Source organism: Dromiciops gliroides, chromosome 4, assembly GCF_019393635.1.
Source record: "Dromiciops gliroides isolate mDroGli1 chromosome 4, mDroGli1.pri, whole genome shotgun sequence".
In the NCBI taxonomy this organism is placed as follows: domain Eukaryota; kingdom Metazoa; phylum Chordata; class Mammalia; order Microbiotheria; family Microbiotheriidae; genus Dromiciops; species Dromiciops gliroides.
In genome coordinates, this window is record NC_057864.1 from 245,790,486 (window position 1) to 245,804,852 (window position 14,367).

General features: G+C 36.4%; 1 protein-coding gene across 8 annotated transcripts in view; it reads right to left on the reverse strand.

Annotated features, from left to right (window-relative positions):
- Positions 1-14,367, reverse strand: part of FKBP5 (FKBP prolyl isomerase 5) — a 161,936-nt gene that overhangs the window by 15,733 nt on the left and 131,836 nt on the right. For all 8 annotated transcript variants that reach the window (XM_044005565.1, XM_044005567.1, XM_044005568.1 and 5 more), the window contains exons 7-9: positions 11,781-11,937; positions 9,523-9,613; positions 5,678-5,761 (exon numbers count right to left, since the gene is read on the reverse strand). In XM_044005565.1, coding sequence (XP_043861500.1) covers positions 5,678-5,761; positions 9,523-9,613; positions 11,781-11,937 — 332 coding nt within the window. The remainder of the gene's footprint in view (positions 1-5,677; positions 5,762-9,522; positions 9,614-11,780; positions 11,938-14,367) is intronic.

Here is a 14,367-nt window from a genome sequence, read left to right on the forward strand (position 1 = left end):
TGGAGGATCTTGCAACAAACAGACAATCTTCATTTTTAACTAGGACTATGCACTGGATCTTTTCCATTACCACAGTGAATATCTTTGGTAAGCATAGAACTCTGTTTTATACCTCTCTTGATGTTTATGATCAGAGAGTTGTTGAACAAGGTCACTTTTTTGCAATATCTTTAATGGGATCTTTAAATATTCTAGTACATGGAAAGGAGACATCTTCACCTTTAAGGTGAAATTTTGTTTTACTAAGTCAAATACTTTTTCTATAATCAACAAACAATAAGTATAGGGGAATCTTGTATTCTCTACATTGGTCAGGCAAGATCCATGTTCATGGCAGAATACTGTGGTGAAAGCGTATTTCCCAATTATCAAGGATGTTCTCAATTAGTGTATAGATGACTCTTGGAAATATTTCTGTATAGATGGGAAAGCAGGAACAGAGGCTGGTAGTTATTTATGTTACTTTGGCTGACTTTTGTTCAATATGAGATTTTTTTTTCCTCCTCTCACTTTCTTCAGATACCTTGTGAATTTAACTATTCAAAACTCACAATTTTATTGCTTCTACTGACATGGATCTCTTTTATCAGGGGGTTCTTACCATTTTTTTGTCATGGAACTTTTTGACAGACTGGTGAAGCTATGGGCTCCTTCCCAGAATAATGTTTTAAAATTCATAAAATATTTTATATAGGATTATAAGAAAACAAGTTATATTCTTATTTTAAAGAAAATTTTATTTTTTCCTTAATAGTATTTTATTTTTTCCAGTTACATGTGAGTATAGTTTTCAGCATTCACTTTTATAAGATTTTGAGTTACAAATTTTTCTCCCTCCCTCCCTTGAAGAAATTATATTCAAATATAACTATCAGAATATTAAAAATATTCATGGATGTGAGATTAAAAACCATTGTCCTATATAAACACTTGGTTCAACCAAACTATTTTCCCTATTTTTTTTCTCTCATATCAGTTCTGTCTCCCATACAAGCACAACCAACACTGTGATGCAGAGTCCAATTATAGTTGCTTTGTGCTTGATGGGAAAAACAGTTTAGGACGTGTGTGTGTGTGTGTGTGTGTGTGTATACACACACACACACACACACACACACATATCACAAATAAATATGTAAACAGCTTTGCAAAACAATTCAAAGTGAAAAGAAAACTGCAAAAAAACCAGCAACAATTCTATGTCTAGAACAGGTATAGTGCTGGTTATTTATAAGGCCGCATATTAAAGAATTATGTAAATCAGTACTGAAAGCAGGATGATATAGAATAAAGAGCAATGGACCTTTACCTTTTAGAGTCCCTGGCTTCCTTTAAGACTCAGTTCAAATTCTATCTACTTAAGGAGGACTTTCCCGGTTCCCCCAGGTACTGGTGCCTTCACCTGGCTACCTTCCATCAACTCTGTATATATCTTTTATGTACTTATTTATGTACATAGTGTTTCTAGAATTAGAAAGTCAAGATCCTGGAGGGCAGGAACTGTTTTTGTTTTTACTTTGTATCCCTGATGTTTTTAGCACAAGGCCTGGTATATGTAAGAAGACACTTTATAAATGTTTGTTGGTTGACTGACTGATCATTGGTCTTCAAGTGAAACACTTAGATTACTTATTACAAATGTTGGAGAGATTCCTATTCGAGTTGGACTGATTTACTAATATTCATATGATACTTTAATGTTTGCAAAGCACTTTACAAATATTATGTAATTTGATTCTCATGATAACTCTGTGAGACAGCTTTTATTATTTTCATTGTAAAGATGAAAAGCTGAAGTTATTAAAATAACTTGCTTCAGGACACACAGGTCCTGACTCCAACTCCAGCATTCTATCCACTATGCCGCTCTGATTACCTCAGAGATCCTTTTGAGCTCTAAGATACTATGGGTCTATGTCCAAGTTTATTTTTTATTTTATTTTTTTTTAGTCATAGAAAAATTCCCACATTAGTTAGTTGTGAGAGAAAACAGTCAAAAACCCCAAAACTTCAGATTAAGGAATTGTCAAAGAGGAAAAGAAAAAAAAATTTTTAAATGTGTTTCCATCTGTTTTCAGATACTATCAGTTCTTTCTCTGCAGATGTGCTTCAATCTTCACAAATCTTTCAGGGTTATATTGGATCATCGCCTTGCTGAAAATAACCACATGCTTCCCAGCAGATCATCCCCCACTATTGCTGTTATTTTGTATACAGTACATTTCACTCTGCTTCAGTTCATGTAGGTCTTTCCAGGATTTTCTGATAGTATCCTGTTCATCATAACTTGTATATAGTACCTTAAGCTTGACAGAGAATTTTCTTCATAAAAGCCCAGCAAAGTAGGTACCATACATTTTGACATTATAATCAATCATCATAACTATTTCCCTCCATCCCACTCCCTTCCCATGACATTTACTCTATACAAGTTTATTTTTAATTGTTAAAGTAATTAAACACACAAGGATTTTAAAGTCAAGTACTTTTGGGGGGGGCATTGAGGGTTAAGTGACTTGCTCAGGGTCACACAGCTAGTAAGTGTTAAGTGTCTGAGGATGGATTTGAACTCAGGTCCTCCTGAATCCAGGGCCAGTGCTTTATCGACTGCGCCATCTAGCTGCCCCAAGTCAAGTACTCTTATATTCAAATAGTAAGCAAAATCCAATTTCTCCCCAAGATCAAAGTTTTGAAAATTCTGTTTACTATCAAAAGAAACTTTGAATGTTAATAAGAATGCAAAAGATTATACAAGAAACTATGAGTTTTTGTTATTTATAGCTTGTTATAAACTGAGAGTATATGTTAACTTTAACTTTAATATAAATACTTTTATACAGACAGGCCTCCCTTTCCTCTTCACTCCCCAAGCAATATCATCTATTATATTGTGCAAAAAGATTGCACAAATAATAGCTCCACCAGAAGTAAAATAGTGTGCTTACTTCTCCACAGACCTGCCATAATTTTAAACACTTTGCCAATTTAACGGGTATATGGTGATATCTCGTAATTATTTTAATTTGCATTTTTCCATATGAGAATCTGAACAATTTTTCAGGTGGTTACTAATACTTTGTATTTCTTTCATGAGATTTATTCACCAAGGCATAAACCAAACTTCTAGCTTCCTAAAGATGAATAATTAATGCTAGAATGACATAATAATGATGATAACAACAGGTGCCACTTATAAAATATTTTCAAATTTATAAAACATTTTGACATAAAATACTAGTTTTTCATCTATACTTTTAATCTTGCCATCATTTCTAGACCTGCACACTCAGACTGAAAGGATAATACAGGGCATTTGACCTATATGTCAAATTAAATATCTTGTAGAAATAGGGACTGTGAGGATATATGGGAGGATTGAGACTAATAATAATCAAATCTGGCCTCAAACACTTGACACTTACTAGCTGTGTGACCCTGGGTAAGTCACTTAACCCTCATTGCCCCGCAAAAAAAAAAATAAAAATTTAAAAATGTAATAATCATAATAACATTCATATAGTGCTTTAAGGCTTGTAATGGGCTTAAAACATTTAAATTCATTTGATCCTCACAACAAATTATCCCCATTTTGGGGTAAGAAAACTAAGACTTACAGAGCTTAAAGTGGCTTGCCCAGGGTCACAAAGCTAGTAACTGAGGTGGCATTCAGACTCAGGTATGCCTGACTTCAAGTGCATCATTTTATTCATTACACTGTACTGATTTTCTATAAAGAGAACCGTATAATGAAATATGTCTATACAGTTAGAAATGTGCATGTAATCTTTCATGCCATGATGTACTTATATTCTGTAATATATTTAACTTTGTACATATCTTTCTAACTAGATTATAAGCTTCCTATGGGCAAAGACTGTATCTGAATTTATCTGTGTATTTCCCAAAGCAGGGCTTAATTTACTGAAATGAATTACCAATAAAGTACCAATTTATTGAAATAATTACCAATTAGAAGGACTGAATAATAACTAAATTTACCTGATTACCTAATAATTACCAAATTACCTGATTAACAAAATAAACAATGGTACTCTGGGGACAAGTGTTCTTAGGAAATTATACAGGAAAAGTTCTTCCTACTTTACATAAAGATCAGATTAAAGGAGATAGATCATTTTTAATCTCAATTATATAGTCTGATCATGTCTTCATGTGTTGATCAGAAAATAGGACATAATCTTATACACTCCCTTGACAGGAAAGCTTGTAGGTTTTTCAAATGATAGAGCTAGGAGGGATCTTACAGTTCAACTAACCCAAGTCCTTCATTTCATAGATGAGAAAAACACTGAAGCCTACAGAGGAGCCTGAAATCACATTATCAGTGGTAGAGCTGATTTTCAGTCTTGCATACACAATGGTGCCTCCTCATTAATATCTTTACCATATTTTTGGGTATGTTTTCTTTTAGTTCCTTTAAGTACATCATTATTTATCAAATAGGATTGTATTATATTTGTTTCATGGCTGCTAAGCTTCTTCCCTTCAAGTTCCTTGAAGGCAAAAGTGATTCTTATCTGTCTTTCCTATTTCCCACAGAATCTATATTAGGCATAGCTACCAATAACAGGCACAAGGTAGTAGTGTTTATTAAGTATCTCTTGAAATTAATTATTGTATCACTGCTTGCTTTTTGTTGGGAGATAAATTTTCACTTTATACATGGATTACACTACTTTTTTTTTTTTTAGTGAGGCAATTGGGGTTAAGTGACTTGCCCAGGGTCACACAGCTAGTAAGTGTCAAGTGCCTGAGCCGGATTTGAACTCAGGTCCTCCTGAATCCAGGGCCAGTGCTCTATCCACTGTGCCACCTAGCTGCCCGATTATACTACTTTTTGAGGTGTGCCTGCTGAACCTATCTATCTGAAATCATCATTAAATAGTAAGAAAGGAGGGAGAGAGGGGGAGGGGAAGTGGGAAAGGAAGAAGAAGTGAGAGGGAGAGGGGCACAGGGGGGAGAGAGAGAGAAACTGAATCCCATACACCTGCCCTCTTCCTACTCAACCCTCACCTGCTAAATGAGGGGTAAAGAGGGGGTATTTCCAATCTCCTCTGAAGAGAAACTTTTTTTCTGGGGAGAAGTATTTGAACTAAATGTTATTTCACTATGTTTTGGTAGCTTTGGGATTTTATTATCTCTTTTAGTAAAATAATATACTAGAAAATGCAAAGGAGATTTCAGAAGCAAACTAATGACTTTAACATAATACCACATGCCGTGTCTCCCAGAAACTTCTGAATATCCTTAAAGAAAGGGAGAACAGAGATGATCTGGACTAATAGAAATGCACATTTGCCTCCTGTCAGCTATCTCCTTTGAAATTAGGGAGTTTTTTCTCTCCTTCCCCTCACATGGTAAAAAGGTATCAAGGAGGAGAGCAAATTTCTACTGGTAAAATTTGCTGTTTTCCATACATTTTTATTTACTTATTTTAAAAAGCAGGTGGCTGAAAAGAGCACTTGGATTATCTCTAGATCTTCTTTCTCCATTCTGACTTATTACCTCTTATTGGGAATTAGAGTGGGGAAGTGATTAAAGTTCTTTCATTTTCTAAAGGTTCCGATTTAATTATCAAAGCCAGTAAATATGAGAAAAAAATACAGAGTTACCTCAAAACAGATAGTTTGGAGAGAAAACACTTTGATTCACACACCTTGAAGTATACTGTGCCCTTCTCTTTGACAATAGCAGCCTGTTCAAGTTTTTCTTTGGTGTCCATCTCCCAGGATTCTTTGGCCTGTAGACAACATTTGTAATAATAATTAGGTGATGGCACAGATAATTGTATAACCCTAAGGCTCCTTCACCCCATAACCAACAGAGACCTTTAAAGAATAATGCAGATTTTAAATATGAAGCTTAAATTTGATTGCCACTGCCAAAATTCTACATCTGGCTAATAATGTTTATAACATTATTTGAAGAATTAACTCGTTGTGGTTAATCAACCAATGAATGAACAAACCAATTATATGCTAGGTGCCAGGGATACAAAGCCAAGGAGCATACAGCTTATTTAGTGACATATACATCTAGAAACATATATAACATAAATACAAAACTTAATACAAAGAAGTTTAGGGAAGGAAGTTAATAGCATCTGGGGGCAATTAGAACAGGTTTTGCATAGAAAGTTGTCTTTGCAATGAGTTTTGGAGGAGTAAGGAATTCTACATGGTAGATGTGAGTACATTCTATGCATGGTGAATGGCCAATAAAAAGAGAAAAGAGATATAGCACTATGTATGAAGAAAAGAGAGAAAGTCATATTTGATGAACCATAGAGTGTGAGGTATAATGAGTCTGGAAGGGTAGTTTGGGGCCAGATTGTAAAGGGCCTCAAAAGCCAAAAAAGGAAGTTTATTTGAATTTGGACACAACAGGGAGCCAATGGAGTTTACTTAATAGTGGAGTGTCATGGTCACATGGCAGCTGTGTAGAGGATAAATGAGAGAGGGGAGAGAATTAAAGCAGAATGATCAATGAGGAGGCTGGTACAAAAATCCAGGCAAGAGGTGACAAGGATCTAAACTAGACTAGTGGCTACATGAGTAGTGAGAATGAGATTCAGGCAAGAATGTTGTCTGAGTAGATTTGGCAAAGGGCTGGATATCAAGGGCAAGGGAGAATGAAGAGTCAAGGGTAATGCCAAGGTTTTGAACCTGGGAGACTGCAAGGATGGTGGTCCTCTCAACAGAATTAGGGAAGTAGTAAGTTTTTGAGGAAAGGATAATGAGCTCTGTTTTGGATAGGTCGAGTTTGATATGTCTGTGTGATGTCTAGTTTGAAACATCCAATATGTGATACAGGGCTGGAGCTCAGGAGAGGATTGGGGCTGAACAGACAGGGTGTTTGAAAAGTTTGAATGCCTTTGTAAGCTTGAAGTATTTCAAAAGAGAATGCTAAAAAATTACAAAAATATCATTTGAAAGTTCAGTTATTTTGACTTATTGAATACTTGTGTGATTGTGAATTTTGAATAATATTTTTTTAAATTTAAATTTTAATATGATGAGACACTCTGTCATTATATGTGCAACAGCTTCTGGATAACAGACCACTAGATTGGTAGAGGAAGTCTTCTTGCTTGACTACTTCAGTCACCTGATCAATCTCCATGACTTTTTTTATAGGGCAATATCAAAGCTATCATATCTGCATCAAAACACTTTATTCTTGGAATCACCGAAAGGCTACGATTACAAATGCAATTTTTTAGTTACTGAGCAGCATCTGATGGAAGTTTGAAAACGGACTAGAGCAATGTATAGCAATAACAAAACATAGTGGGTATGCTGGGTTTTGTTTGTTTGTTTGTTTTGTTTGTTTTTGCAAGGCAATGAGGATTAAGTGACTTGCCCAGGGTCACACAGCTAGTTAAGTGTCAAGTGTCTGAGGCTGGATTTGAACTCAGGTCCTCCTGAATCCAAGGCCAGTGCTTTATCCACTGCACCACCTAGCTGCCCCCTATGCTGGGTTTTAATAATAAACATATCATTATATTTGAAAATTTAAATAATTAACTTTTCAGATCTTTTAAATAAATTTGTAGCATTTATACTTCTGCAATTAGTAAGGCTTTAAATTGCATGAAGACTTTTGGGACACCTTGTATAGATTGGGCAGTCATCCACATAGTGATGATAATTAAATCTATGGAAAGGAAATAGGCATTTATTAAATATTTACTATGTACCAGCCTAAGAGCTTTATAAATATTACCTTATTTTATTAATTAGGTGCTATTATTATGCCCATTTTATAAGTAAGGGAGGCACAGGTTAATTGGCTTGCCTGGGGTCACACAGCTAGAAAGTGTCTGAGGCCAGATTTGAACTCAGAACTTCCTGACTAGAGATGCAATACTCTATCCACTGTGCCACAAGTTGCAATGTAAGTTGATGAGGTCATAAAGTGAGTGTAAAGAAAAAAGAAAACCTGTAACAGAGCCCTGGAGTACATGGCACACCCACAGTTAAAAGGTGTGATATAGATGGTGACAGAAAAAATTAGGGCCTCTCACTACAGCAATTGAAATGAGAGCTCCTTGGTCCCAGAGTTAAAACATGTGAATACTTGATCAATTTCTCCCAATCCATTTTAATCCCTTCAGTTGCCGGTAAATGCCTCTCCAAATGAGTGCTTTTGTGGCAATCCAAGGGAAAAGTGAAAAAGACATGTCCAAAGGAGATTTATAAAAGGAAGTTCTTTACAATGGGCCAGAAGTGGGAGTGAGATGTGGATGATAGTATACCAATTTCCCAATACTGAAATTATGTGGCAATTCCAAAGATGGCTTTCCAGTTTTCCCTTTTTGTGTAAGAAAAGTATCATTTCTGATATATTAGAGATTTCCCCTCATTTTTCAAGATAGTAATTATTGGAGCAATATGTTATCTGCTATCTCCACTTTCAGATCTATTCTTTGAGATCTTTGAGTAAAGTAACTGGTTAAGGAGGCTGAAAGTATGAGAGTATGGTATTAGAATGGTCATTGGTTTACCCAAGGTTAACTAACAGTGGGGACATGGATGGGGAAGGGTGGTCAATAGTATAAAATGCTGCAGAAAGGCCCAGAAAGGTGGAGAATGAGAAGATTCCACCAGATTTGTTTTTGTCCTTGAGAGTACCAAGAAAGATCTGATTTCACCAATGACTTGAGAGTTGGTTAAACAAAACCACTTCTGATGTTCTCTCTAGTAGTCATAGGCCTTATACCTGGTCTAATTATACCACTCCCCCCCCCCCCCCACCAGGGCAATGAGGGTTAAGTGACTTGCCCAGGGTCACACAGCTAGTAAGTGTTAAGTGTCTGAACTCAGGTCCTCCTGAATCCAAGGCCAGTGCTTTATCCACTGCGCCACCTAGCTGCCCCTAATTATACCATTTCTGGGGAGTTCCAAGGTAGCTAGAAAACTAGGTCTGAGTAAGTCTGAAACTTTTGGAGTCCATGGTAAGATATTTTTTAAAACATCTTTTTTTTTCTTCCTCTTTTGAGCAGACTTCATGGTGAGAAGGCTTATCAGTCTCTGTTGGCATAGAACATAGTAAACTGTGCTGCTTAGTATGTTAGCTAACAGCTTGGAGCTCTCTACTACAGGCCTCATCTCAAGATTCCTGTAAAGGGTACAGTCCGTTCAGAACTGAAAAAGTGCCCTCCCTATGGAAGTGCTTGGCAGAGCATGAACCTTTTTGTCCTTAACCCAGAAAAAAAGTACAAAAAGAGCAAGTCTAGGAACAAATAAAGGAACAAGTCTTGGATTTCACCCAAAAACAGTGAAATAGGCTGACACACACCAACAAAACAAGAACAACGAGGGCCTCAGTTGGTACATTAGCTATGTTGTACTGTTATCAATATACAAAAGCCAAACTACTAACTTCAAAGTAACAGACATAATGCATACAAACACAGATATCTACCTACTGACAGAAACGACTGCTTGGAGGAAGTAGGGGGATGAAATTCTAGCCCATTTGAAGTTTCTGTCTTCTTACCTTTTCGAAGCTCTTTAGTATAACTTCATAGACAAGTTCAGCATTAGGCTCAATGCCAAATTCTGGTTTTCCAGCCTCTCCAAAGCCATATCTGAAATGAAGAACACAAACTAGGACTTTAGAGGAGTCAGTGTGCTTTTGAGTACCTTGTTCAGCCTTCTAAAGCATCACCCTAGTATAGAGTTATCATTAACTGGTAAGCTACATATAGTGGAGACAAACCAGGTGTGGACTAGGAAACATGGCACCAACTATTTCCCCTGCAGTTTTTAGAAACTGGATCTGGGTTGGTGTTATTTCCCCTAAATATCCAGAAAGAATGCATTACCTGTACTACTTGGGAGAGCTTTCTCAATTCGACTTTAAATGCTGTAATATTCTTTTAATTAGAGTAGCATTTACCTTTTTTTTTTTTTTTTAAAGAATAGCCCTCCTTATGGGATAAGTCCTTTATAAGTTTTATCAAAAAGGATGCTAGAGCAAGAAAGAACCACTGTTACAACTGGACTGGTGTTTGGCAGAGACTTTATTTTATTTTATTAATAGTGCTTTTTTCCTAATTCCATGTCAAGACAATTTTTAGCTTTCAGTTTTAAAAGATTTAGAGTTTGAAATTTTTCTCCCTCCATTCCTCTCCTCCCCTCTTCTTAAAATGGCAGACAGTCTGACATGTGCTATCATGTAAATATAATTCCATATTAGTCACAGTTGTGAAAGAAGAAAAAGATCAAAAGGAAAAAAAAGCATGAAAAAGAATACAGGCACTGAAAAAAACATGCTTCGATCTGCATTCAGAATCCATCAGTTCTTTATCAGGATGTGGAGAGGATTTTCCTTCATGAGTCCTTTGTACTTATCTTGGATCGGTGTGGTGCTGAGAAAAGCTGAGTCATTGGTAGTTGATCATCACACAATGTCAGCAGAGATATTTTAAAAGTCATTTACAATAAAGTGTAGCCTTGAAAGAGTGTCACTTCCAACTAGATAAATGAAAACATGGCTCATATTTCAGAAGGGGAAGTATGTCCTTGTATTTCTTCGAGGTTTTTTTTTTTTTTAATGGGAATCACAGATAAGACAAATAATCAAAGCTGCAAGCTTTGGAGATTTCTATCTTTATTTATTTGAACTGACACATTTTAACACAACAGACACTTCCCAATAAAGATAGAAACAAAGCCTCCTACAAAGCATATTTCCCATAAAGTTATATAAAACTGCCTAATCCTGTTATTGCTACTCTACATCTTTTCACAATATATCTCATTATAGAGTTCTATAGCCATGTCACTGTGATGTCAATAGTATCCTCACCTGGAGGAGGTTACCACATAAATTGGGAAAAATTTCTTAAGCTAGACTAATGGCATCTCTTATCACTGTTAATAAATTATAGACAAAGGGTAATAAGATACAAAAAAAGTTTTCCTAAGAGACTTTGTAGGTCTCCAATAGTTTTAAGCTTAGAAGTGCTAATGGATCAACTCGTGATAGGAAAAATGTAGGCAAAAATGAGTCATCTCCTGGTTGCTGCCTTTAGATCCAGGAAGTACATACTTTCTTACAGAGGCCCAATATTAGAACGGGTGGCACATGTTCAAGAGTGTAGTAAATCAACTATGGGCCCCTTATCCCACTACCACTGTACTATATTTAGAGAAAGGAGGAAGAAAATGATGGAAGCTATATGAGTAGAGTCAATAGGAGCCTGTTCTAGGTCCTTTTACCAATGGCTGTATGGAAGAAATGAAAAAAGATACCCTAGTCTGTTAGTCTTGCCTAAGAAAACAAGCAAACAAGCCAAAAATTATTATTAACATTAGTTTACATTTATATAGTACTATGAGGCTTCCAAAGCATTTTATGTGTGACATTTCATTTAATCTTCACAATAGTTTTGATAGATATGAACATATGAGGAAACGGAAGCAAGGAAAGATTAAGTGATTTGTTCATTCACACCCCCTAGAAATGTCCGAGGTGGGATTCAGACCCAAATCTCTCTTAACTGCAAGTTTAATACTCTTTTCCACTACGAGTCCCATGGTTACTCTGAGGAAATGTGCTCAGAACTTGCAACTTAGATGAAGCTAATATCAAACTTTAAACCTCACTCCATGAAGTCCTGGAATCTTAAGTTAATTGTTTTAACTACTAATATTAATTTAAGTTGAGAATAGTCTCAAGCTCAAGAGAGTGAGGATGGTTTTATATTACAGATCATCTTACTGTATATTCTGGTCAGGCATATTACTTACCGTGGTCCAAGATACAAAATACAATGCTCTTCTCTCTGCATTTTCTCTAGAGCTTTGTCAATTCCTATGGGAATGTCGTGGTCTTCTCCTTCTCCAACAACAAATACTACATCTCTGCAATCAAATGTCCTGTTACCACAAGAGCCTTCCAGGTGGACTGAAAGAAAAGAGAGAGAGGACATTCAAGTAGCACAAGAAAGGGAGCACATTTTCCTCCTCAGTACGTTTTTGTTTTTGTTTTCAAAAAGACCAATTTGCCCTATATTGTCCAGGCTGGAGGTACGGGGCTGCTAATAGGTCTAATCCCACTACTGATCAGCATGGACGCTTTGAATCGCTCCATTTCCAGCACACGGAGGCTTATCACATCGATGTTAGATTTAGTGCAGCATCTGACTGGTTTAGCCCACTGTAAGCTCAGAACTCCCAAGCTCAAGAGAACCACCAACCCCCAGCTTCCCTGGTAATTGAGCTTAAAGGCATATACCTACTCATTGGCTCCTCGTCTGTTCATTAAGATAATACATATGTTCAAATTCCAGTTTCCTCGATTCTGAAATTATGACTATTATTTACCACAGTTCTTTCTGTTTCAAGTTCAGGGTTTTTATGAATTGATAATTAGATTGGGAAGGTAAAAAAGCAAATTGAAAATGGGCTATAAATTGACTTATTTTGTGACACTGGCCAACTCATTCACTTTCCGTATGTCTTCACTAGGAAAAGATAGTTGATAGTACTCTGTTATTAGAATGATAATTATAAAAATGCCTCGAACTAATGATCCCACCTCTGTGATCCTGGGTTCTGACTGGTCATTATTTCACCTAGTCTTGGCCCTTGAAACCACTTCTTGACCATCTATAGATCATGTCATTAAGAATCTCTGCTTCCTGTGTTCAACTCTAGCTTTGAAAGCAATAATCAAATCAACATTACCATTCCTAGCAACAGATTGCCCTATTACTCCAATCACTATTCTGATTCCTTACTCTACCCAAAACACCCCTTTATGTGTTATCTTCCTCCTATTATAATGTAAGCTTCTTGAAGGCTGGGACCCTCTTGCTTGCTGGTAATTAATTTTCCAGCATTTATCAAAGTGTACCTAATACATTTTTTTGGGGGGGGGCAATAAGGGTTAAGTGATTTGCCCAGGGTCACACAGCTAGTAAGTATCAAGTGCCTGAGGCCAGATATGAATCCAGGGCAGGTGCTTTATCCACTGCACCACCTAGCTGCCCCCCCATACATTTAAAAAATTCATTCAGCTGGGTATAAATTTTTTTTTCCTTAAATGATATTTGTCTTAGGAAAAATGTCTGCTTCCAAAATACAATACCCTGAATTAACTCTTCCTTATGGAGCTTCTAAGACTGGATGTATGTAAGGCCAATACTTGTTTTTTGTACCTTGTATCCTACTGTTCTCTGAGCAAAATTCTAGTTTTTCATTACTGTAAAAAAAAAACCAACCCAAACCCCAAACTTAAATACTAATACTACTAATAAATACTAATCTAATTCTAACATACTCCACTTATATACTCTCTTTGGTTCTCCCCAACTCTAAACTTCTTTGATTTCATGATTTAGCCATCTAATTCCCAAGCATCTAATGCTTGGGGTTTATTAAGTAACCTTCATTTTAGCCTTGGAGATTTGAAGAAAAGCTGTTAAAATTACAACAGTGGGGGCAGCTAGGTGGTGCAGTGGATAAAGCACTGGCCTTGGATTCAGGAGGACCTGAGTTCAAATCCAGACTCAGACACTTGACATTAGCTGTGTGACCCTGGGCAAGTCACTTAACCCTCATTGCCCTTAAAAAAATTACAACAGTGTATCCAGAAAAAAAGAAAAAAGAAGAAATTTATGCTTAGAAATTCTGGACTCACACTGTTAAACACACTGACACTTTCTTCATCCCTGGGATACAAGTGGAGTGAACCTGATATCTTGGGTTAATGGCCCAACGAGTTTCTTACAGGATCAACTTGGGTATGGGACTAGACTACACTTCTCAGAGCTGTACTGCTCAGTATACTTAACTAAGATGGTTTAGCTGGAGTGGAATAAAAACTGAGATGGTTCTTAAGAGGGGGAAAGGGAGCTAATCTTGTGTGTATGTGTGTGTGTGTGTGTGTGTGTGTGTTATTGGCACATAAGCAAACATGATGCATCATATTCAACACTTTAAAAATAGACAATGCCATTTACTTGTGACCTTCAGAATGGTCCAAATTTAGTAAAACCTAAGTAATTAAAAATTCATATTGAAAAGGCCGGAAATAGAGAAAACATTTTAAAGGAATATAATTTGATCAGCATCCATGTGCTGGGCTTGGAGTCTGGAAAACCAGACTTCTCATACTGACTAGCTATGTGAGCCTGGGCAAGTCACGACCTCTAGTTACTTTATGCCTTATGTGCTCTGGGACTTGTTTATTAAGTCACAAGACTGTAGGTGAACAGAGAGTTCCCTAGGCTGACAAAATGACAAATCCTTCCTACAGTTTATTTTATTTTAAAAAATTGTTTCTGAACTTAAATACCAATAAGGGAGCATTTTCATACACACAGAACAAACA